The sequence below is a fragment of the Balaenoptera physalus genome (genome assembly GCF_965194825.1).
Source record: "Balaenoptera physalus genome assembly, chromosome: X".
Taxonomy (NCBI): Eukaryota; Metazoa; Chordata; class Mammalia; order Artiodactyla; family Balaenopteridae; genus Balaenoptera; species Balaenoptera physalus.
The window spans coordinates 134468069-134491751 of NC_138903.1; the positions used below are offsets into that span (position 1 = coordinate 134468069).

The 23683-nt window shown below is 36.4% G+C and overlaps 1 protein-coding gene across 1 annotated transcript; it reads left to right on the forward strand.

Annotated features, from left to right (window-relative positions):
* Positions 1–696: 696 nt before the first annotated feature.
* Positions 697–23663, forward strand: LOC309652771 (protein eva-1 homolog C-like; the record flags this gene model as incomplete). Its single annotated transcript, XM_082446765.1, has 5 exons — positions 697–1044; positions 2377–2515; positions 5081–5224; positions 6911–6982; positions 17115–23663. The coding sequence occupies 5 exons, from the start codon at positions 697–699 to the stop codon at positions 17495–17497; spliced, it is 1086 nt and encodes a 361-aa protein (XP_082302891.1). The 3' UTR covers positions 17498–23663.
* Between the last annotated feature and the right edge of the window lie 20 nt (positions 23664–23683).

Below are 23683 nucleotides of genomic sequence, written 5' to 3' on the forward strand. Positions count from 1 at the left end.
CACATACAAGAAAATAAAATACTTACGAATAAACCTAACCAAGGCGGTGAAAGACCTTTACACTGAGAAGTATAAAACATTGATAAAGGAAATTGAAGATGATTCAAAGAAATGGAAATATCTCACTTGGGGTTGGGAAAATTGCTGCCACTCACACACAAAAAAATGGGGCTTCTGTTAGTAAATAAAGGGAGAAATAAATACTGTGTATTTCATTAAAAGTGTCTGATGCAGGCTGATAAGACTTGAGACCATGGAATAGTATCCTGGGTTTCAAAATAGAAGAAGACAGTAGCTGCCAGAAACTACATTGTACTCTATTTTGTTCAGACTCATCTGATATTGTTTCCAGCACCATAAGAAGTTTATTGTCAAACTAGACAGGATTCATAAGAGATTTCCACGTATGGTGAGGAGTTTGAAAACCATTTAGAAGGAAGAAAAGTTGAGAAAATTTGGTTTGTGATCCAAGAAAGTCCAAGAAAGTCACTGTGCTTAAACATCTAAGGAAGCATCACGGGAAAGTGAGCTCAGTCCTGTTCTATGTAACTCCACGTAATAGAAGTAGGATCATTAAATAGAAGTTGCAGCAGGGAGGCCAGGGTTTCAGTCAACTTGAGAAAACACTTTAACAGAACTATTCAACAACCATGTTTCAAATCCCCTGTTACTAAAAGGTGTTTAAGCAGATGCCAGATGACCAATTGCTGGGATTCTGTAAAAGATATTCAGGGACTGTGTGGCGGGCTAGCCAAGATGAAATTGGAGGTCCTTCACCCTACACAAAATCCTTTGGGAGTTATACAGTATTTTGCTCCATTGTCTATCTCTAAAGTTTCCTCAGGCTACCTAAAGAAAGTCCTGAAGAACCATACAGCTCACGCCTGTGAAGGAGAGAAACTTGGAATCACTTGCCCACAAAAGACATCTATCAGCATCCTTTCTGCTTTTTATGGTCGTAAAGTCCCTGATGAAAACTTTTGTCCAACTCTAACTGGTAAGACCAGTGAAAATGCCACCTGTGTGTCAATCACAGCTAGACAGGTAAGATCCAACTTCTCAGAAAGCAAGGGCCCAGGTAACTTTGCATTCAAAAGGAAACCTATCTAATTTTAGTTGAGAAAATAGTAGATTAGATATGTAATTACCAGGGAAATGTGAGTAAAATGGAAAAGAAAGAAATTAATCATAGATGACTTGACTACACCATTTAGATTAGAAGAGTTTTGATTTTAGTTACATAATCTTAATTTGACCATTTCCCTTCCTCTCTCATATAATAATAGCTAACATTTTTTGAGTACTAACTATGTGCTAGGCATGTTGTTTGGCACAATACATGAATTCTCTCCTTTAATACACATAACCACGTGAAGTAGGTCCTATCTTTAAATATCATTTTATAGATGAGGAAACTAACGATCAGATAGGTGAACTGATTCTCCCAAGGTTACACAGCTATTCAGTGATAGAGGTTATTGGTGACCTAGATGGAGCTGGATTAAGGTATCTATCATTTGGGAAGCTTCCTAGAGCTCAGTATCTAATAGAAGCTAAAATATACCTGGAATCAATTGAGAACATTATAGTTCTCCCTAGAGGCTAATATATAAGCAGCTTCCTGACTGACATCATTTAATCCTTATCTGCTTGAGAGAATACACTCTCCATCTTTACTTTCTTGGTAGCAATTCACTTAATCTTATTCCTGCCACCACTAACTCCACTGAGGTCACTATTGATCCTCATGAAGTTACATTTGATGGATACTTTTATGTTTTTATCTAATGTGACTTCTTGGTGTCATTTGACACAGTCTACCATTCCACCTTTCTTTAAACACTCAGTTCCTCTGGTTCTCATGATACCATGCTCTCTTGTTTTTTTTCTCACCTTTAAGTGCTGCCTCTCTCATTCCCATTTTAATTAACCACAATAATTGTTCGGCCACCTGGTGTTTTTAACCATTTCTAGAACCAGAGAGTATTCAACTTGTCCATATATTAAAAGCTTTCATTTCTGTATAAATTAGATTTGAAAATAGCCTTTTGCTTAACTTGTGCCAGGAATTCGTATCTCTATTTAACATACAAAGAAATACAATTTCACAGAGGCAATTTGTTGATAATCACATAGCAAGTAAGTAACAGAGCTGTAATTCAAGGCCTTAGTGTTTATGTCTAATCCATCACTATATATACATTCTCTTCTCAGAGTTCAGTAAATAGAATGTCTAGATGTCAGGGGAAAAAGAAACATTTTATTGGAAAGTTAAAGAATTTAACTTTTTTAAATTTTGTAAAATTCATTAGTGGAAATAACACATTGATGTGAACTTTTATTCAGTAATTTCTCTCCCTTTTCCTTCTTCACAAGAAACTCCTGGATGAGTGCAAAGACCAACGCTGGTGTCAGATATCTGTGAATAGTCAAATGTTTGGACAAGATCCATGTCCTGGCACATACAAGTATCTTGTAGTATCTTATAAATGTAGACCAGGCAAGTTTCACAGCGGTATTTAAAATCAAGAGGGAATTTACCAAAAAGGATGGGACCTACATAGTTTGTGGGCTCATTTCTAAGTGCAGTTTCTGTTTTCATGCTTAGCAATTTGAAAAGCACTGCATAATACCTTAAGCTGTATAACCCAGAAACACAAAATACTTCTTGGTGACAGTGGCTTACTTCTATTCTATAATTAAAGAAAGATTTGAAATTTACCTAAAAGTAAGAGCTTTAACCCTCCTCTTATTTAAAATTTTTTCATGGAATCCCAAATTTGGGTTGTAATCCTTCTGATAGCTGATTTCTACAAGTTCAGATGACTCTATTATATATTTCTCCTCATTTTAAGGAGGCTTAAACTATCAGTGCTTCAAAACAGTTTAAAAATATAAATGTTGGAATGTAATATTGAATTTGAAAGGGAATCTAAAGTATCAACCTTGTTTCCTAGTGAACTACCGAATAAAGACAGTATGTGAGAATGGTATGCTGAGGCTTCGGTGCAGAAATAAATCTGTCTTGACAATTTTCTCTGCAAATTATGGCAAATTCATGGAAGGAAAACAAGAATGTGATGTAATGAATAAAAATGGACCTGTCATAGGTATGTTGGAAATAGAAGACACACAAATCTACAACAGACTTTTCCAAATTCTCTGTTCAACATTAGTGATTTACTGAACTTTAAATAATGGACTAATATATTCCAGATCACTATGATATCCAACATATAAGCAATGTTATGAGACTAGCATTGAATACATAATATGTACATTCTCAGCTGGTTCAAAACTATATTATGAGCAAGAGTATAATCTTGATCAGCTAGTTCAGGGCCACAGAAATGTTGGTTTTGAAAGCTATGCCTTATATGTTTTGCAGAGACAGTGTGGGTGTAAGACAATGCTTAGTTTTAAAATGTGCAAACTCAGTAGCCTCTGCCTACTCCAATTTATCCTCAAGTGTATGCCACAGAAGAAATTAACATTCCTAAGAATTTAATTGGAAAACCCAGTTACATTGACATTCTCAGTTAATAATGCAACATTGTATCACGTTATTGCTGAAGTGTGCTGAAACTTTAGTATCAATAAATAGGGTCTGTGTGCAATTTCCAGGGCCATAATTTCTCTCTTTGGCCTATACTGCTCTCATTTTCAGTGATGCTGCTCTGTGATTACTGTTGCATTGTGTTGCTTCCTGGTATATTCATGGTTCTGTAGAAGACATGTTTCTTGAATGCTTCAGGTTAAAAGACTTTGAATAACCTTTGTTGATTTGCATAAACCTTGGCATAGTTCAGGGCAAAATCTTCATAAACGTTTTTCCTATTACACAGGATTATGCACAGGATTATTTAGTTTACCTCTGGTCCAGTGATTCTCAATCAGAGGTGACTTTAACCTCTTTCCCAAAGACACTGTGTCTGGAAACATGTTTGGTTCTCACAACCGGGGGCAGTTGTTACTGACATCTAGTGGGTAGAGGTCAAGAATGCTGTTAAACATTGTACAATGCACAAGACAGCCCCCTACAACTAAGAATTATCCAGCCCTAAAAGTCAATAGTCCCAAGGTTGAGAAACTCTGCTCTAGTGATAGAGCGTAAGATACCTCTGACCTGGCTCCCTCATCCACACTTCAATTCCTTCTTCCGTAAGAGACAGAAGAAAATTAATATTTAAAAATTTTAGCCATAAGCATTTTCCAAGTCACTAGTCAGTACTAATATCTTTAATTGCTAAATACATATAGATACTGAAAATCTAAAATAACACACTGCAAACTCTATATTCAGAGCAGTAAAAAGAATTTGAGCTGGTAGGAGCTTGGAGAAAATTAGAATCTTTAAAACCCTTGGCAAACAAAAATTGTATTGCACTTTTTCAAGTACAAAAATCACAAGAGTTTCTTTCATGCATTTCAGAGGAGAGAAAACCTAAGACTAGGCATTATTTGATATTGGCCAAGAACCTGGGAGGTCCTATGGTTTTGCTTCCTGGGGAAGATAAGCCAAGATGCTGGCTTCTCTCTAAGCCAAAAGACAATTCTGGACCTGGTGTTGTGTTGAAGCCTGGCAGTATGATGTGACAGAAAAAAAAAAAATCAAGATTACTCTTTCCATCCAAGAATAATGTGCATTTGTTGCTGTTGCCCAGCATCTATTTTCTGTCCTACCAACATCCTGAATTTCCTATTAGGAAATTATTAACATCGACTATAGTCTAATGGGACAATACTATTCACTAGCCAAGGAGTGGGCATGCTAACCAAGTCAGGCCAATCCAGTAGATATTCTTTCCATGATCATTTGTATCTCAAGTAAAGTGACAAAGAAGATAACAGTATCCAGATTCATTTACCCCAGTGGTGGTACCTGAATAGACTGTTTTGACCGCAAGACCATCCTTTTAGTTCTGTTTCCTTGCGACCTCAAAATATTTTGCATGTTAAAAAAAAAAAACACTCTCAAGCCTGCATTGCAGAAATACCTATTCTTGTTCTCCTATGCATTCTACCTCTTTTTTTCTTCCCAACTCTCAAATTATTTGTTTGTTTGAATCATAACCAACAGAGTGCTTAGCTCCTGATGCTCTACAAAGAGTCTTGAGACAGTGTCAAAAGAGAGAAAACTGTACATTGTTTGCAGATACAGCTACTTTTGGTGAACCTTGTTTCCCAGGAGTGAAGAAACAGCTGCAAGTTTCCTACATATGTGGTAAGAAAAACAGGGTATCTCTATCACTTAATAAATTACTGTGAGAAAGCTACAATATTATAAATTATATTTTACAATTACAATAATAGCTAAAATCTGTATAGCACTTTTCAGTTTAAAATTTTTTTGACACCCATGTTTCTCACTTGATCATTACAATAATCCTGTGAGGTAGGTATGTATTATTCCCATTCTATAGAAAAGCAAACAGAAGTTCAGAAAGAAGAAGTAACATGTTCAAGTTTATACAGTTATTAAGTGACTTTGGTTCCATACCTGTGAGATATTCAGGAGAAAATTATAAGTAAGCAGGTATATATATGCGTATGGATCTGAAGGTGAGGCCAGTAGTGAAGGTATTAGGAGATGTATCTTTTGGGGATGCTTAGGTACAAGCGGTAGAGGTCAACGTAAGCTGATTGAGCAGAAAAAGAGTTTATTAAAAGGGCAGTGGATGTCTCAAAGCAGTTATTGAGAAGGATGTATAACCTGTCTCAGCTATACACCAAAGAAAAATGCCCCAAACTGTACTTTGGAACTTTCTGGTAAGAAAAATGCTTATTCCACTAAACAGCTGCTGCCACCAAAGAGAGAAAACTTATGTCTCTAGCTTCCAAGTCAATCTGGCATAGACACATCTGATTGGGGGAGCCTAGGTCATGTTACAAATCCCTAGTTGTAAGGGAGATTGGAAAAGTCAGTATCTAGAATTTTCATCTCCTGTGATAGGAGGTAGATTTTTCTCTGCACAAAAACCCATAATGTGAGTTAATACTGCAGTCATAGAAAGGGGTTAAGGCTTTGAGTAGCCAAAGCGGTTAACATAGCTATCACTCATATATCTTAAAATATGCTTACATTCTCCTTAAAAGGTTAATGATATTTATCCTACTCATATTTATAGAACGGGGAAATCTCCAAACAATAAGGTGACCTAGCATGATAACTGTTGTGTATAGTTTGAAGAGAAGAGGGGCTAGAACAAAGTCCAAAGGAATATTAGCCTTAAGATACTTGCAGAGAAAAAGAGATTTCAAAGGGGACTAAGAAGAGATAAGTAAAGTATGAAGAAGATGAGAAGAATGTGATGTGAACGCATAAAGGGAGAAGACTGATGGAAAGGAAGAAGTAATCAACTGTGCCTATAATGTTAAGAGGGACAGTGAGATGAAAACTTAGAGATAGCTCCAAGGGGATGTGAGATCACAGAGAAATTTTTATTTTTGATTTAAAATATGTCAACACTTTTCTAAACTGAGAGGAAGGAGCCATTCCATACATTAAAACAATGGCCTCATCTTCTTTGGTTTTTGGCAAATCCTTATTTTGAAATTGCTTCAGTCCAAAGTCTTCAGTACTTTCCAGTTCAAGAGTCCTTAGTACTTAGTGTACACTCCTTACTTCTGTGCTTTGAAATTTCATTAGTTCATTTATTTCTTCCTCTGTTCTGTGACAATGCCTAGACCATTACCTGATTCAATACTTAGAATTTATTCCATGGAAATAAATAGGTATGATAATGCTGTCACTTTAAAATTCAGGTTTAACACTAATTTAGTCTCTCACAATATATTATTTTTTTAATGAATGTCCGCCAAATATCAACTTTCTATCCATCCCCACTATATGAACAGTAACTGCAATTCCCATGCCAAATTTTCTACTCCTTGATGTTTTGCATTTCAGTGCCTATAAAGCTGCTGCAACAAATGGACCATAGCTCACTGGACCCGTTTACACTGTCTGATTATATATATGGTAAGTATCAGAAGACATTCTGCATAGTAGGACTGCCTACAAGTGAATGATTAGAAATGGAATAGCTAAATAGTTTTATTTAATACTAAATTTTCTTTTCTTTATCCTTTCCCCCCTTAAAAAACTTGGATCCAAACTGATCTCTTGCAGAATGCCTTCCTATAAAATATCTCTTCCATTCTGACACAGTCATGGGAATTTAATCTAATCTAGAGAGTCTTAAGTGCAAAAATAAAGCCTCATAAAAATGGAATTTAATATTTGAAACGGTACTTTGTTGTCTAACTCTATTGGAAATCTTGCCTAGAATGTCTGACGGTGGAAAGCTTCTTCCATACAGTAGATCCCTTCCATACAAACAATCTCTGGGACTCAGATGTTATATCATAATTAGATATTTAAATTATAGAGTTAAATTATAGAGTTAATATATAATAGCAGAGTCTAAGGTGATTAGTCCAAACTTCATTAATATTTGACTCATTTTCAAATGGCATACTTCCTCCAAAAAGTTTTCTTTTATTTCATTTTTTGCAGATTTTTGTAGGTATAATTTACATACCATAAAATTCACCCATATTAAGCATACAATTAGTGATTTTTAGTATATGCACAGAGTTGTGTAACCATTACCACGGTCACATTTTAGAACATTTTATCACCCCTAAAAGAAATCCTTTACCCAGTAGCAGCTTATATTGGATTCCCAAGAGACCTATTGGCTCAAAAATAGTTAAGAATACTGATATATTATCAGTCCAATGCAGTTTTCAAATGATGTCAAATGCTATAGACCTTTTTGGTGAAAGTATATGTAGAAAGGTGAATTTTTGAGCAGGTCCCTTATAGATGCTCCTAGATGACTCTGCCACTCCAACATACCCAAAGCTGGCCAACAAACTGGGGAGACAGAATAGGTTACCATTCCCTTGAGACACATTTCCCGTAGGGTTGACTCACTTCCTATATGGTCGTCAGGAAAAGAAGTATCCCTGCTCCATCTTATACAAATTACTCTCACAAACATGCATGCATCTTCATTCCTTGAGATCTCTGGCACATGGATGACAATTTTCTTTTCTGTAGTAATGAGTGAAGTGTTCTGTTTGTGACTATTAGATCAATATTATTAATTGTGTTGAGTTTTCACATCCTTCCTTTACTCCTGTAAGTTTTTGATTATGGATGTTGAGGCTATGTTATCACTTGCCTAAGATATTACATCATCCTGGTGTATTGACCTTTTATTTGTATGTAGTGACCTTTTAAGTCTTCAGTAAGTTTTATTACCCTAACGTCTATTGTGTTTGATGTTAATATAGTTGCACCAACATTTTGTGGTTTGCATTTTCCTGTTATAGCTTTAAAGTTCCTATTGCTTTCTACATTTCAGGATTGGCGTATTTTCATTTTATTCTGATTTGCAAATTTATTTGCATAGAGTTGAGCAAAGTAGACTCACATAGAACTTTTAAACTTTTAATTTTGAAATAACTTCAAACATATAGAAAACTTTTAAGAATAGTACAAAGAACTCACCTAGGTTCTCCATTTAAAAATATTTTTTGTACATCATGCAGGGACTTCCCTGACAGTCCAGTGGTTAAGACTCTGGGCTTCCACTGCAGGGGGCATGAGTTCAATCCCTGGTCAGGGGACTAAGATCCCACATGCTGTGTGGCCAAAAAAAATTTTTTTATCACATATGCTTTCTTATTATATCACCTAACCATCTATCTCTGGGTATATATCCATAATACTATTTTTCTGAACACATTGAGGATATGTTGTAGATTTGATGCCCCAGTATTCTAAAGTAGTTCAGTGTATATCTTTAAAACTACAAGCATCTCTCATTCATAAGCATGGAGCAAAAACCATAACCATTGTATATCCGTACAATCCGTACAAAGACATACATAGAAACCATTGTACGTCCATAAAACCCTTGAAATCTGGGAATTAACACTGACAAAAACCACCATTAAATCCAGATACCCTTTTCAAAAATTTCCAGTTGTTTCAATAATGCTCTTTATAACTATATTTTTTTCTGATCTAGGATTCAATACATGATCATATGTTGCATTTGCATTTCATGTTTTTAGTTTCAGTGTAGTCTCTTACAATCTGTAACAGTTCCTTGGTCTTTTCTCTCATGATCTTGACATTTTTGAAGAGGCATAGACCCACTGTTTTGTAGAATGTCCATAAGTTCAGATTTGTCTAGTGTTTCCTCATGATTAGATTCATGTTATGCACTTTTGGCAGAAATACCATAGAAGTGACGTATTTGTCCCATTACTGATCATGTTATCTTTGAAAACTTGGTTAAGGTCATGGGTCCCAGTTTTCTTTACTGTAAATAAATTTTCCCTTTGTAAGTAGTACATATCTTGTAGGGAGATGCTTTATATGAATGTCTTGTTCCTCAACAAACTTTCACTCACTATCAGTGATTTTTGCCTGAAAGAATTATTATTTTGGTTGCAAAATAGTGATTTTCCAATTCTCATTTCTTCTACATTTATTTGTTGTAATTCATTTTTAAAAAGAGGTTTCCTTTCTCCTCATTTTTTAAGATACTTTCATTGGTTTTTAAATGCAGTGTCTAGATGTGGATTTCTTTTTATTCACCCTGATTGGTATTCATTGGAATTACTGAACCTGTGGATTTCATCAGTTCTAGAAAATATAAGCCTTTATAACTTCATATATTACCTCTGCTCAGTTTTCCTCTCCTCTCCTTCTAAGCCTCTGATTAACCATATAGTAAAATTTCATACTCTATCCTTCATGTTTTTTATCTCTTGTATTTATTTTTTATCTCTATGCTGCATTCCAAATAATTTCTTCTGGTCTATCTTCCAGTGCTCTAAATTCAGCTGTATCTGATCTGCCATTAAACCTATCAGATTAATTTTAATTAAAATTATTATATTTTTATTTACAGAATTCCTTTTGGTTCTTCTTCAAATCTACTGGGTCATTTTTATGGTTTTTGCTCTATATGCATATTTTCAATCTCTTATTTACATAAAATATATTAAACAATGTTATTTTATATAGTGTTCTTGATAATTCCTTATGCTCCAAATCACTATACTGCTTCTGGATCCTTCAGGAATTTGGAGTAGGTTGGAGTACGAGAGAGAAGTAAGGAGACAAAATGGTTTTAACTGAATAGTGCTGTTGTAATATGGTATTAGTGTCCTGTAGGTGGCAGGTGCCCTAATGTTGGTTGTTTCCCTTTGGGGATCCTTTTGGGACGTTCAATACTGCACTCCTTCTGGACATAATGATGCACTCTTTGTCTTACCTCTCATGAACCTACACAGCTTTTAAGTTTCATTAGGTCCCATTTGTTTACTTTTCTTTTTATTCTCATTACTGTAGGAGGTGGGTCAAAAAAGATCTTGCTGTGATTTATGTCAAAGAGTGTTCTGCCTATGTTTTCCTCTAAGAGTTTTATAGTGTCTGGCCTTACATTTAGTTCTTTAATCCATTTTGAGTTTATTTTTGTGTATGGTGTTAGGTAGTGTTCTAATTTCATTCTTTTACATGTAGCTGTCCAGTTTTCCCAACACCACTGATGGAAGAGCCTGTCTTTTCTCCATTGTATATCCTTGCCTCTTTTGTCATAGATTAGTTGACCATAGGTGCGTGGGTTTATCTCTGGGCTTTCTATCTTGTTCCATTGATCTATATTTCTGTTTTTGTGCCAGTACCATACTGTCTGGATTACTGTAGCTTTGTAGTATAGTCTGAAGTCAGGGAGCCTGATTCCTCCAGCTCCGTTTTTCTTTCTCAATATTGCTTTGGTTATTTGGGGTCTTTTGTGTTTCCATACAACTTGTAAAATTTTTTGTTCTAGTTCTGTGAAAAATGCCATTGGTAATTTGATAAGAATTGCATTGAATCTGTAGATTGCCTTGGGTAGTATAGTCATTTTCACAATGTTGATTCTTCCAATCCAAGAACATGGTATATCTCTCCATCTGTTTATGTCCTAGTCACATTCTCTGATGTCCACTCTGGCCCAAGGGAAGCAATACACTTTATCTTTCAACCAAAACTTGGGCAGTGAAGGCTGCTCCTCACCAACTGTATCTCTGCTTTGTTATTTCAAACAACTCCAGCTAGCCTCTTGTTTCTGGACTTTTTAAAAAAGAGCCCGTTACCAAGTTATGTGTCCTTCAAACTCCAGGGGATACAGATAAAGCTTGCTCCAAAATTCTCTTACATGTTTTACTTCAGTAGTAGTACAAGGTAGGACTGTAAACTTTTTAATCTCAGCACATCCAGCAGGGATGATGTGGGGTTGGAGGTGACACATCCATACTTTATGAGGGTAAAAATTTCCTCATGTGAAAACGGATAGTGTATGAAAAGCACTTAACCAGGGAGGGGAAACAGCACTCCACACACTATCACCTGATGGAAGATGCTTCAAAGAAATTTGTGCTACCAGCCTCTTTCCACAAGCACTCTCTCATTCTTTTATATAGCCTGGAGATGGATGATTACGAGCTAGAAGACACAAAACTGTTTCGGAGTCAGCCCTTTATAAGTCCTGCTCAGATGAATTGTCAACTACCTCTCTTTAATGTGGAGGTACTTGGAGCTATTGTTCTCAACAGCAATTCTGTGGCAGGAAAATTCCTATTCTAGTATCTGTTTTTATAGTGTATTCTAATTTTTTGTGCTCAGTGGCAAAAAATTTAAGGTAAAGTTTTCATCACAATCACCTTCTAAGATAAGGCATAAGGTTACTTGAGGGAGCAGCTGTTGAAATGATTAGAGCTTTAGACTGAGAGATACATAAGTGGATTTAAAACAAATTTTGTTCTGTGTGGTGTGTAACACATAAAGCTGATGTGCTTTAGTCTGTGAACAGTGTCATGGCTAAGAAGCACAGTTCAATAACTGAATATATTTTTAAAAGAGATAAAGTTCTTTACTTTCATTTCTTAAAATCTTGAAAGGGTATATGTAGACCATAGCAACGTTTCTTTAAAACTCCTTTTCAAGCTTCTGTAGGACTTTGTTAAAGATTAACTTTTCATAGCTTTTTTTGGAAACATATTTGTGTTTCTTTTACACATCTTACTGAGAATCTTCGGGGATGGGGTGGCAAGAAGGCTGAGTTTCATATGTCCATCTATTGAGGAGACTATGCTTTCTGAGGGCAAAGACTTCATTCATCTTTATTGTGTCACCAGCAGTAAAGTACCTAGCAATCAGAGGCGGGTAATAAATATTTGTTGAACATTTCATTGATCAAAGCAAGTCACATGGCCATGCTGGGTTCAATAGGAAAGGGATGTATAATGCTTCTATGGGAAGCAGCACTTCATGGTAAAAAACTGGAATATCTGGTGATGTTTTGTGCTGGTCTCAGACTATTGATAGTGATGTCATCAGCTAGAAATGTCTAGAAGCACTCACTTGGACCCGTAATACTCATAGTGAGCTCCTAAAGACATTTCCCCTTTCAGAGCCAATGTTGTGGCCGGACCAGCCCTTGTGGTTATTATGATTTCAAGACACACCTCAACAACAAACATCAGGGAACGTTGAAAAAAATCAAAGCAAGTTTTATTATTCATAGGTCCTGGAGGGTACACAGCATGCCTGGGGCCACACAGTGAGGTCCCAGGTAGAGAGTGAGAGAGAGGATATGGGGTTCTGCCTTTATTGGGATTGAAGGTAGGGTGCCTAGGGTTTCACAGGTTCACTCTTTATTGGTGAATTTAAAACATAAGAATAGGAATTAAAGTGCAGGAAGGGAAAAGCCAGAGCTTTCTAAACAAAAGGAAACTTGGGGTTGGGGGTGCCCTGACTCTTTATCTAGTAGCTGGCAATGTATTTGTTTGCAATGGATGTCTTTGAACATAAGAAATCAAAAGCTAATAGTCAGGCACTTACACCACGGGTGAACAATAAAACCATCTAGCATGAGTTATCCTTCTGGTCACCAAATATTCAGTATGGACAATACAATTACCTATTATCTATCAAACAATAAATCACTCAGAAAGTCCCAATCACTGACTGTATTGAGCTCAAAGTTTGGGATCTCTAGGTGGTATGTGGTAGTCTCTACATTAAGTCCAGATATGACTCCCCTTGATCCAGAAACACCTGAACTAAAAGTGACCGGAGGTGGAAAGTATTGTTTGATTAGGCCTTTGTTCTGTTCCTTGGGAGTAATTCTCCCACTGTGTCCTTATCTATGAATCTTGGCATTTTCCTTTAGAAAAATCTTTCTTTTTCTTTTATTCTTTTTGGTAATATTTGAAATATGAGGCTGTAGTTAGGGGCTGAGAAGCTCTCTGGGAATACTTCTTATCCATGAAAGGGTTATTTTAAAATCCACAACCATCATATTTTCCATTAGTTAAGACTTATTTTTATTTTAGCAGTACATTTTCTAAAATTTATTCAACTTTTTAGCTATTTTGTTTCAGTCAGATCCATGTACCAATAGCTGTACCCACAATATTTTTTAATGTTAATTTTATTGGAGTATAGTTGATTTACAATCTTGTGTTAGTTTCAGGTATACAACAAAGTGATTCAGTTATATGTATACATATATTCATTCTTTTTAGATTTTTGTCTCATATAGGTTATCCCAGAATATTGAGTAGAGTTCCATGTGCTATACAGTAGGTCCTTGTTGATTATCTATCTTATATATAGTAGTGTGTATATGTTTATCCCAAACTCCTAATTTATCCCTCCTCCACCCACATTTCCCCTTTGGTAACCATAAGTTTGTTTTCCATATCTGTAAGTCTATTTCCATTTTGTAAATAAGTTCATTTGTTTCATTTTTTAAAAAATTAGATTCCACATGTGATATCATGATATTTGTCTTTGTCTGACATTTCACTTAGTATGATAATCTCTAGGTCCATCCATGTTGCTGCAAATGGCATTATTTCATTCTTTTTTTATGGCTGAGTAGTATTCCATTGTATATATATACCACATCATCTTTATCCATTCCTCTGGCATTGGACATTTAGGTTGCTTCTATGTCTTAGCTATTGTAAATAGTGCTGCAATGAACATTGGGGTGCATGTATCCTTTCAAATTATGGTTTTCCACAGATTATATGCCCAGGAGTGGGATTGCTAGATCATATGGTAGTTCTATTTTGAGTTTTTTAAGGAACCTCCATACTGTTCTCCATAGTGGCTGTACCAATTTACAGTCCCACCAATAGTGTAGGAGGGTTCCCTTTTCTCCACACCCTCTCCAGCATTTGTTTTTTGTAAACTTTGGTGATGGTCATTCTGACCCCTGTGAGGTGATACTTCATTGCAGTTTTAATTTGCATTTCTCTGATAGTTAGTGATGTTGAGCATCTTTTCATGTGCTTTTTGGCCATCTGTATGTCTTCTTTGGAGAAATGTCTATTTAGATCTTCTGCCCATTTTTTCATTGGGTTGTTTGTTTTTTGATACTGAGCTGCATGAGCTGTTTGTGTATTTTGGATTTTAATCCCTTGTCGGTCACTTCATTTGCAAATATTTTCTCCCATTCTGTGTACCCACAATATTTTTAAAACATGTTCTCTCTCTACACTTAATTAAATTAAATCTTCCAGATTTCTGTAGGAGAACTACAACCTTAATTTCTTTTCCCTGCACCATTTTTTATTTTATACACCATGAAAGGATTTAATAGGTACCAAATTATTTGATTCAAAGTTTAAAATTTCTCCTTCATTTATGAAAGACATTTTTTTCTGGACATAGAACTCATTGTTAAAAGTCTTTTTCTTCTAGCACTTTAAATGTCATCCCACTGCCTTCTAGCCTCAATGGTTTATTGATGGGAAATCAGCTGTTAAAATTATTGAGGATCCTATGTACATTATGAGTCACTTTTCTTTTGCAGGTTTCAAAATTCTTTTCATCTTAAAAACTTTCAACAGTTTTGTTATGATATGTCTAGGTATGAATCTCTGAGTTTTCTAACTTAGAGTTTGGTGAGTTTCTTGGATGTGTAGTGTTATGTTATTCATCAAATTTGGGGAGTTTTCTGTCATTATTTCTTCAACTACTCTTTCTGCCTATTCAACTCTCTCCTCTCTTTCTGGGACTCCTATTATGCGTATGTTGGTATGTCTAATGGTGTCCCACAGGTCTCTGAGGCTATGTTAATTTATCTTCATTACTTTTTCTTTCTGTTTCTCAGACTGCATAACTTCAAAGAACTAAAGGAAAGTATGAAAATGATGTCTCACCAAATAGAGAATTTCAATAAAGAGAAATTATAAAAATTCAACTTGATATAAATTCTGGAGCTGAAAAGTATAACTAAAATGAAAAGTTCACTAGAGAGCTCACAGCATATTTGAGATGGCAGAAGAAAGAATCAGTGAAATTAAAGATAGGCCAATTGAAATAGGAGGGACAGATTCTCTAAAGAAAGCAAGTTGAAATAGGAATGATAAAATAGGTATAGGTATGGATTAGTTCAGATTAAGGAAGATGAGGGAGTTTCTTTTTTGAGAGTGGAGATAGGGATGAATAGGTGGGGCACTGTAATGGTAGACACATAACATTATGCATTTATCAAAATCCATAGAACTGTACAACATAAAGAGTGAATCCTAATATAAACTGTAGATTTAGTTAATAATAATATATCACTATTGATTCATCAATTGTAACAAATGTATTACACAAATGAAAAATGTTACTGAGTTGGCCAAAAAGTTCGTTTGGGTTTTTCCATAACACGGTTAGATCCTATAGAATATAAAGTCATTAAAACAAATTTAGAAAAATACCTGAAAGATCTACATCAAAAAGTTAACAGTCAGCATTCCTAAGTGATGATATTGCCGGTGGTTTTTTCCATTTTCTGTATTTTCTAAGTTTTATCATAATATATCTCATGTTTATAATAAAAAAAAGACAAAGATAAAAAGTTAATCCATCTCTCAGTGGGAAAGAAAGGCTATCTGGTCATTTCATGAAAAGATCATAATATTGTGAACATAATACTGCTCTAAAAAATAAAGTCCTTTTAAAAAAAACAAAAGAAAAAAGATAATACTGCATATATAATGTTATCTGCTTTTTTCCAAGTAAACTCTCAGTAGCAGTTTCTCCTGTCATAATAAATAATTTTTAGATATCCAAAAAGACAACTAATTATAGGTAAAGGTCATAGAAAGATAAATTCTTCTTTCTGAATTGATAGCAAGGGGAGAAATATGTGTCTCTCTGGTGCACTGTGTTGCATTTAATATGGAACTGGTGTGAAATAAGCACCTTCTTTGAAGGTAGGAATAGGAAGTGTACCATTTTATTCTCTGTAATTTGAACTTTGACAAATGAAAAATGCGTATCCAACTACTATCTTTTGTTTGAGACATTAGGAAAAACCCCCACTAAACCATGCTTGGGCTCTACATTTATAAAGATTAAATAAACACGAAGGCCCAGTCCAATTCTTATTCAATGTCTTAGTCTGCTCAGGCTTCCATAAGAAAATACCATAGACTAGTTGGTTTAAACAACAGAAATTAATTTTCTCACAGATCTGGAGACTAGAAGTTTCAGATCAAGGTGCCAGCATGGTCGGTTTCTGGTGGGAACTCTCTTCCTATACTGTAGACATCTGCCTTCTCACTAGATGTCCTTAAATGGGAAAGAGAGAGAGGGACAGAGAGGGAGGGACAGAGAGAGAGAGACAGAGAGACAGAGACAAACAGAGAGAGAGAGAGATCCTTATGTTGTCTCTTGTTATAAGGGCACTAATCCCATCATGAGGGCCCTACCATCATGACCTTATCTAAACTTATTTTCCAAAGGTTTCATCTCCAAATACCATCACATTGAGGTTAGGGCTTCAAAACGTGAATTTGGGGGTAGCTACGCAATTTAATCTATAGCATTCAGGAATACAAAACCATCAAGAGACTAAAGAACTGGTTTGTCATTTGTCATGTATTCTTTGTTTGTTTTAGTATTTCTCATATCTGCCCCATTATAGAGTATTCTCAGAAGGATCTACCTTGGCTAAGCGATGAGATCAATAAATACTTGTCTCCTTGAACGATGCCCATGATCCTTATGGGTCACTGGTTTATTGTTTTCCTCACAGGCGTCCCTGAGAAAATGGGCCTGTATTTCCTGTGTGGTGTCTCCGGAGGTCTTATCTTTCTATTATGCATCTTTACTCCCAAAGTGACCTTTATCCAGGACTTGAAAGAAGTTTTCTGGTGTAAAAATTCCAAGTTGGGCAAGAGAAAGCTACAGGACCAAGAGGAAGAAGAAGAAGATAACCACAACGATGACAGTTCTTCTGGCTCCTCTTTCCATCATTTTACTCACACCTATCCAGCCTCAAATAGCCTGTTTTGCCCTGAACTGACTGCAGTTTTAGAGCGTGCAGCTAAGGAAAGAAACCGAGAAAGAGATGAAATCTGGATAGCCAAAGAACCTAGTCCCTACGCCATTTACAAAGTCAAATCTGCCACAAAATAAAATGACCCAGAATATGCTATTTACCTGAGTACCAAGTGTAAAGACAGATGATCGTATGTTTTAAATACAGAAATGCCACAAAATACTGGGTAATAGGGATGGAAAAGTACTATTGTTAATGTATCAGTTTTCAAAGGTCTGATTGAGACCATGAGCTTTCAGGTTACAGTAAGGCCCCATAAGCTATATGACCATACTAAATTTTTTAGAAAGGTCTACAAAAAGGAAAATAGAAATGAGGTCATTAGTGTGAAAGTTTGTTAATAAGCAGGGGAGTAAGCCCTGGAATTTTTGGTAGATAAGGAAAGAAATTACAACATATAAGCCTAGGATACTACCTATATCAATGAGTTCACCTGATGAAAAGATACTTTTAAGCATATATTTAGGATTTTACAAAGGCTCAGAGATGAGGTGGAACAAGCACTTGACAAGGAGTAGTAACAGGACACATGAACTTCAAGAGGTCACTCAATTTCTCCATTTTATGATCTAAAAAATATACTTAAATTGTGATTGTTTAGAAAATCAAATGGATTATTGTATGTAAAGGTGTTATATAAAATGTAATTTAGGGTGGCAGGAGTTACTATGTTCCAATTGTTGGCACTTTAGAATCTATCTATATTCAAAGGCAAACCAGCAAAAACACTAACCTTATGTGGTACAGTAGATTATTTATTTGTGGATTGTCACGTGTTAAATACTGCCCATTAAATGTCCTTTTTAAATAATTCATTCATTTAACATCTCCAAATGCTGGGTATTGGGGATATAGAAATGAATAAGACAGCCCCTGCTCTCAAGGAGTTCACAAATTAGTCAGGGGAAACTGGCTCTTAAACAGAATATGGGGGAAGCATAAGGTGCTAATGTGCAAAGGGCTGAGGTCAGGGAAAAGGCAAAATAATAAAGAATATTAATAACTAAAACATACAGGGTAAAAAGAGGTGAGGCTACGATTGAATCTTGTAGGATGACTAAAAGTTTGCTAGGCACACTAGATGGTGGGAACATGGCATTCAAGGAAAAGGAAAAAGCATGTGAAAAGGCACAGAGGCAGGGGCAGGCATGGCACATTGGGGGAACTGCAAATAATTATATATAAGATAATGTGTAGAATAGTGTGCAGTTTTTAAGGGCCACTCTGGGTTCAGTATGGAGATTCAATTAGGAACAAGGACAAGAGTGAAGGCAGGAACATGTTAGAAAGAATATTTTTAAACCTTTTAGAAATGTTTAGCTAAAATATATATAAATACATTTTAACCTGTAAACTTGTATTGATATTGACAAATTGCCCACAAAATTTACTCCCATAAGATAGACACACACCAAAGAGTGTATGAATGCTCACTTCTCCACATCTTAACAATGCATACTAAAAATCTAAGGGAATCTACCCCAAATATGCTTCTCACCTTCCCTCCTATAAGCCTGAATTCTTTCTATATCTTTATTTATTGTCTTTTTCACTCATGTCTGAAAGTGTGAAGCACAATTTCTTTTTAAGTCCAGCTCACAATAATTGCAAGAAGTGTGTGTTTATTTCCACATGTTTTCTTTTTAAAAAATATTTCAGACATACAAGAGTGTAGATGATAATATAACAAATAACAATCTACTTACCACCAAGTTTTAGCTCTAAAGCATCACAACGATAGCTGAAGCCCCTGTGTATTCTTCCTTGATCTCATTGCCCTTTATTCCTCCAGTCCTTATTCCCCAGAGGTCATCATCACCTGAATTTGTAACTTATCATCCACACACAGATTTTTATTCTTTTGTTACATATTCATGGATTGCATAAAAATATCAGAGTGCTGTTCTGCCTTTTAAAAAACTTCATGTAATTGGTAATATATTGTACATATCTTTGTGCAGGTTGCAGTGTTCACTTAATCTTATGTTTGGGGAATATGTCCACTTGGGTAATCATGATGATGCAAATTGTTATCAGTTGTGGCAGGATGATGTTTACTAGGAAGTCAAGACATTGGGATGTCAAGTAGCATTTACTACCTGTGCAGTGATTAGAAAGATGGTGAAGTCACTAGGCTTCTTATGTGTCTAGAGATGTGCTGTCAAATAGGGTAGCTATTTGGCCACATGTGGCTTTTTACATTTAAATGCAAATTGAATGAAATTTAAAAATCAGTTTCTCAGTTCCACTAGCCACATTTCAAGTGCTCAAAAGCCACATGTGACTAAGGGCTACCATATAGGACAGCACAAATAAGAAACCTCTCCATCATCACAGAAAGTTTCTATTATATACCAAATGGTGGGATTTCTATTATATACCAAATGGTGGGATTTCTATTATATCCCAACTTAACTCATTTGTTTCACTCCTACAAAAGACGGATGGGTCGTGGAAAATGACAGCAGATCATCACAGATTTAATTCGGTGGCAATATCAATTGCAGCTGAGATTTCAGATGTGTTGTGAGCTCTGGAGCAAATCGACAACCCACAAAGTTTCTTTTCTCCGGTTCCCCACGATAAACAAAATCAGAATAAGTTTGCATTTACAAGGAGTATTAATTTTACTGTCCATCCCTCAGGGCAATGCCAGATCCCTTGTTCTTTGTTGTGAGTTGTGATATATATATATATAATGTCTGCCATAAGGAGGGAGATTAAACTCTGTGGAAGTTCTATGGAAAGTCAGGATATTACTTCTTAAGTGAGAGCAAGTTGCTGCACCTCACACTACTTATGATTAAGAAAGAGGCACAATAATTGGTGTGTCTCTTTGGATTTTGAAGACTGTGTACATTGATTTTGTATCCTGCTACTTTACCAAATTCATTGATTAGCTCTAGTTTTCTGGTGGCATCTTTAGGATTCTCTATGTATAGTATCATGTTATCTGCCAACAGTGACACTTTTACTTCTTCTTTTCCGATTTGGATTCCTTTCATATCTTTTTCCAGAATCCTCTAATCTCTCCCTCTTTGACTAGCTCCTTTCCTTTCAGTAAGAAACATGCTCCGGTCCACTCTCCCTTTCTGAAAATAAATATCCTCAAATGGATGGGTCTCCTCTTCCTCATCTTCCTCACAATGTCAAACTATGTGCTTCACTGTAGAGTAATCCAGCTGGGCCCTTTTTGGGGACACTTCAGTATCAATATCCTTAGATATTTTTCTCTTTCGTTGGTCAGATGGCCCACAGAATACTCCTCCAGCTGCCAGAATTTTAGGGTCAGAGTTGGAGAAGACTGGGGGTTTATAGCTTTCAGGGTGCATACCTCCACTTAAGCCCTCTGTTTTCAATATGAGACTCCAACTGTTGGCTATGTTTGGGAACTCCCAATCCAGATTGTCTCTGCTTTACCCTCTCCAGAGAATAACACTTCAGACTTCTGTCAGGGCAGGGAAGGGCCAGACACTCAGCGCAGGCAGGCATCAACTACAGAAAGGGATTTTGAAAAGAATCTACTTCTTACTTTTCAAAAACCCTCATTAGTTTGGTACCCACTCCCCTTTCACCTCCCCTTCCAGAGTTACCTGTTGCAACCTTTGAAGATTCTTGTGAGGAGTGAAGGAGGGTTAGTAAATCAGGTTGTTTTCTGGCTTTTCCCACTAAGGGCTTAGAATTCCTAGTTTGTGGACTTCTTAGTTGTCTCTTTTCCTGGTCCTCTAATCTTTTCAAATATTGCTTTATAGTAGTTTCAGTGGGGTTTTGGAAGGTGAAGTTAGATGTGGAAGTATCATTGCAGGCATGGATGTCTCCCTGCCTGCCTCATTCACCCTACACATCTTTGTTATCAAGCCACTCTCCCTAAAACACTCCAGACTCAGCTTTTCTCATCAGGCTCTCTGATCTCTTCTATGACCTTTCTGCTCTTTCAGCTCTCAGCCCTCAGACCACCTACCCCAAACCAACTTCCTATCCATAAAGGCCATGCTTGATGTTCAGATGCCTTGCCAGTACTTCTGCAATTCACGACCTGTCTACTCTCTCTGACCCTTAGCATTCCAAATACTTTTCCAGCTCTGACTCCCATAACTTTGCTCTTTCTCTCTAAGTAGAATGCTGATTTCTATCAAACACACAGGCTAACCCTGGTCTCTGCTGTTTGTTCAAATAATGATATTGGTGACAATGATTGATAAACTACTGAGTGTTTATTATGTGCTGCTCACTATGGTAGACACTTTATACATATGACCTCATTTCATTCTTTACCACAGGTTTATCAGATAGATGTCATTTTTTACCCCACTTTGCAGGTTAAGAAACAGAGGCTCAAGGAGAGAAAGTGGCTTCCCAAAATTCTCCAGGCTAGTAAGAGACAGAGGTGGAATTCAAGCCAAGGTTGGTTCAAGTCCATGCTCTTCTTACAACACTGTGCTGCCTCAGTCAAGGTATGAGAGAGGGAGCTAGAAAGCAGAAGGTGAGAGGACACTGAGTACCTGAACTGGAGGGAGTTAACCACCATCAATGGGGCAAAGGGTAGCCCATAGGTAATGATGGGGCTAATAGAGAAAAGCCTTCACTGACTTCACAGGTTTGCACAGCATTGACCCTTGTGATCTTCACTTGTGCACACGATAAATTATCATGCTTATCCACCACATAGGAAGTAAGTTAGAACACCACTATTAATCAATATAATACACACCTACATGGCTTAAGACAATGTATCACAATTGTAAGAGATGTTTGATTAGTGTTTTCGAGAAAGGAAGCTTGGATTCCGTTAATCAAGCTAAGACTTTATACTGTTTCATAGTCTGGCACAAAAACAGACATGATAGCGATGAGTGTGATCCACCAAGAAAGTGTGCAGTCATATTTTGCAAACTCAATTTAGGGAATCAGGGAAGAAGAATATCAATATGGAAAAGATTTCCATTCAAGATGTTACAGTGAGTTCATGCTGTGGCTCACCTTGTGCTCCAAACACACAGCAATGATGGCAAAATATAAAAAGGTAAAATAAAAAAGGAATGGTCAACATACACACAAAAAGGATAATTGTCTCTGTGCTGAAGCAGCAGGCTTTTGCTGCACTGAAAGCAAACAATGGTGTCTAAAAGTTAAGCTCCTGCTTAACTATGAGCAGGATGGAAGCTCACTGCTTAAAGCCAAGAACCAGGATGGAATTACCCACAAACCCACCAACCCCTGAATGTAAATCAGGAAAAAAAGAGCTACGACCAAATCTCCCAGCATCTTTGGCTCTGGTGAGCTGCAATCTTGAAGAGGTGAGGACACGGACACAGGCTGACCTCACAACTAGGAGCGGAGCCAAGTCATCAGCTGGCTCTGTGAGTGGATCTCCAATATGCCCAAGAGATTCCTGGGGCAGTGATGTGAATAGGTCCTGTAAGGTGCTTTTGATCTTAACAACTGACTGGTATTTTGCGATTGTGGTAAGAAGGAAATATGCTGAATAGGTTGATTGATTTCCTTCTATCATCAAGGTTCCACCTTTGAAAGAGGTAAAATTAGAGAAAGTGAAGAACAGTTTTTAGAAAGTTGGGGGGGTGTTTGTGGATGTTTGCAGACTATTTGCAAAACAAATGTAGATATTCTCATGGTTCTTTTAAGATATTTTGGGAAAGACTGTGAAAGTGGAGATGATTGTTATCTATGATTGGTCAGCTAGACTGTGTAAGTATGGGAAAGGGGGGTAGGAATTAACATTTATTGAGCAATATGGCAAATTACTTTAAAGCATTGTCTCTGTGGCCAGACTGTGAAGGTTCTAATCCAAACTCTGACACTTATTTAGCTATGTGATCTTGGGTAAGCCACTTAATCTCTCATTGCCTGTATTTGTTTATTTCTAAAATGGGGATAGGGTTGCTGTGGGGATTAAAAGCACTTAGAACTGTGTCTGGCACATAGCAAGCACTATGTAAGAGTTAGCTATTATTATTGGTCGTTATTATGTGCCATAAACATCTTAGTTAATAATCAGAAATTTGTCACAAAACCCTGTAAGGTAGGTATTTTCCTTACTGTACCCATATAAGAAAACTTAAGCGATGAGAGGCCAAACAAAATTACAGAATGGCACAGCCTTTAGATTCTACTTAGTCCAAGGCCTTCATTTTAAACTGAAGAAGAGAAAACTGAAAAGCAAAATGCAGCTAGCAGCAAGAAGGTAGGATCAACAGTCATGATTTGCATGGGACTTTCCCAGTTTTAAAACTATAAGTTCTGCA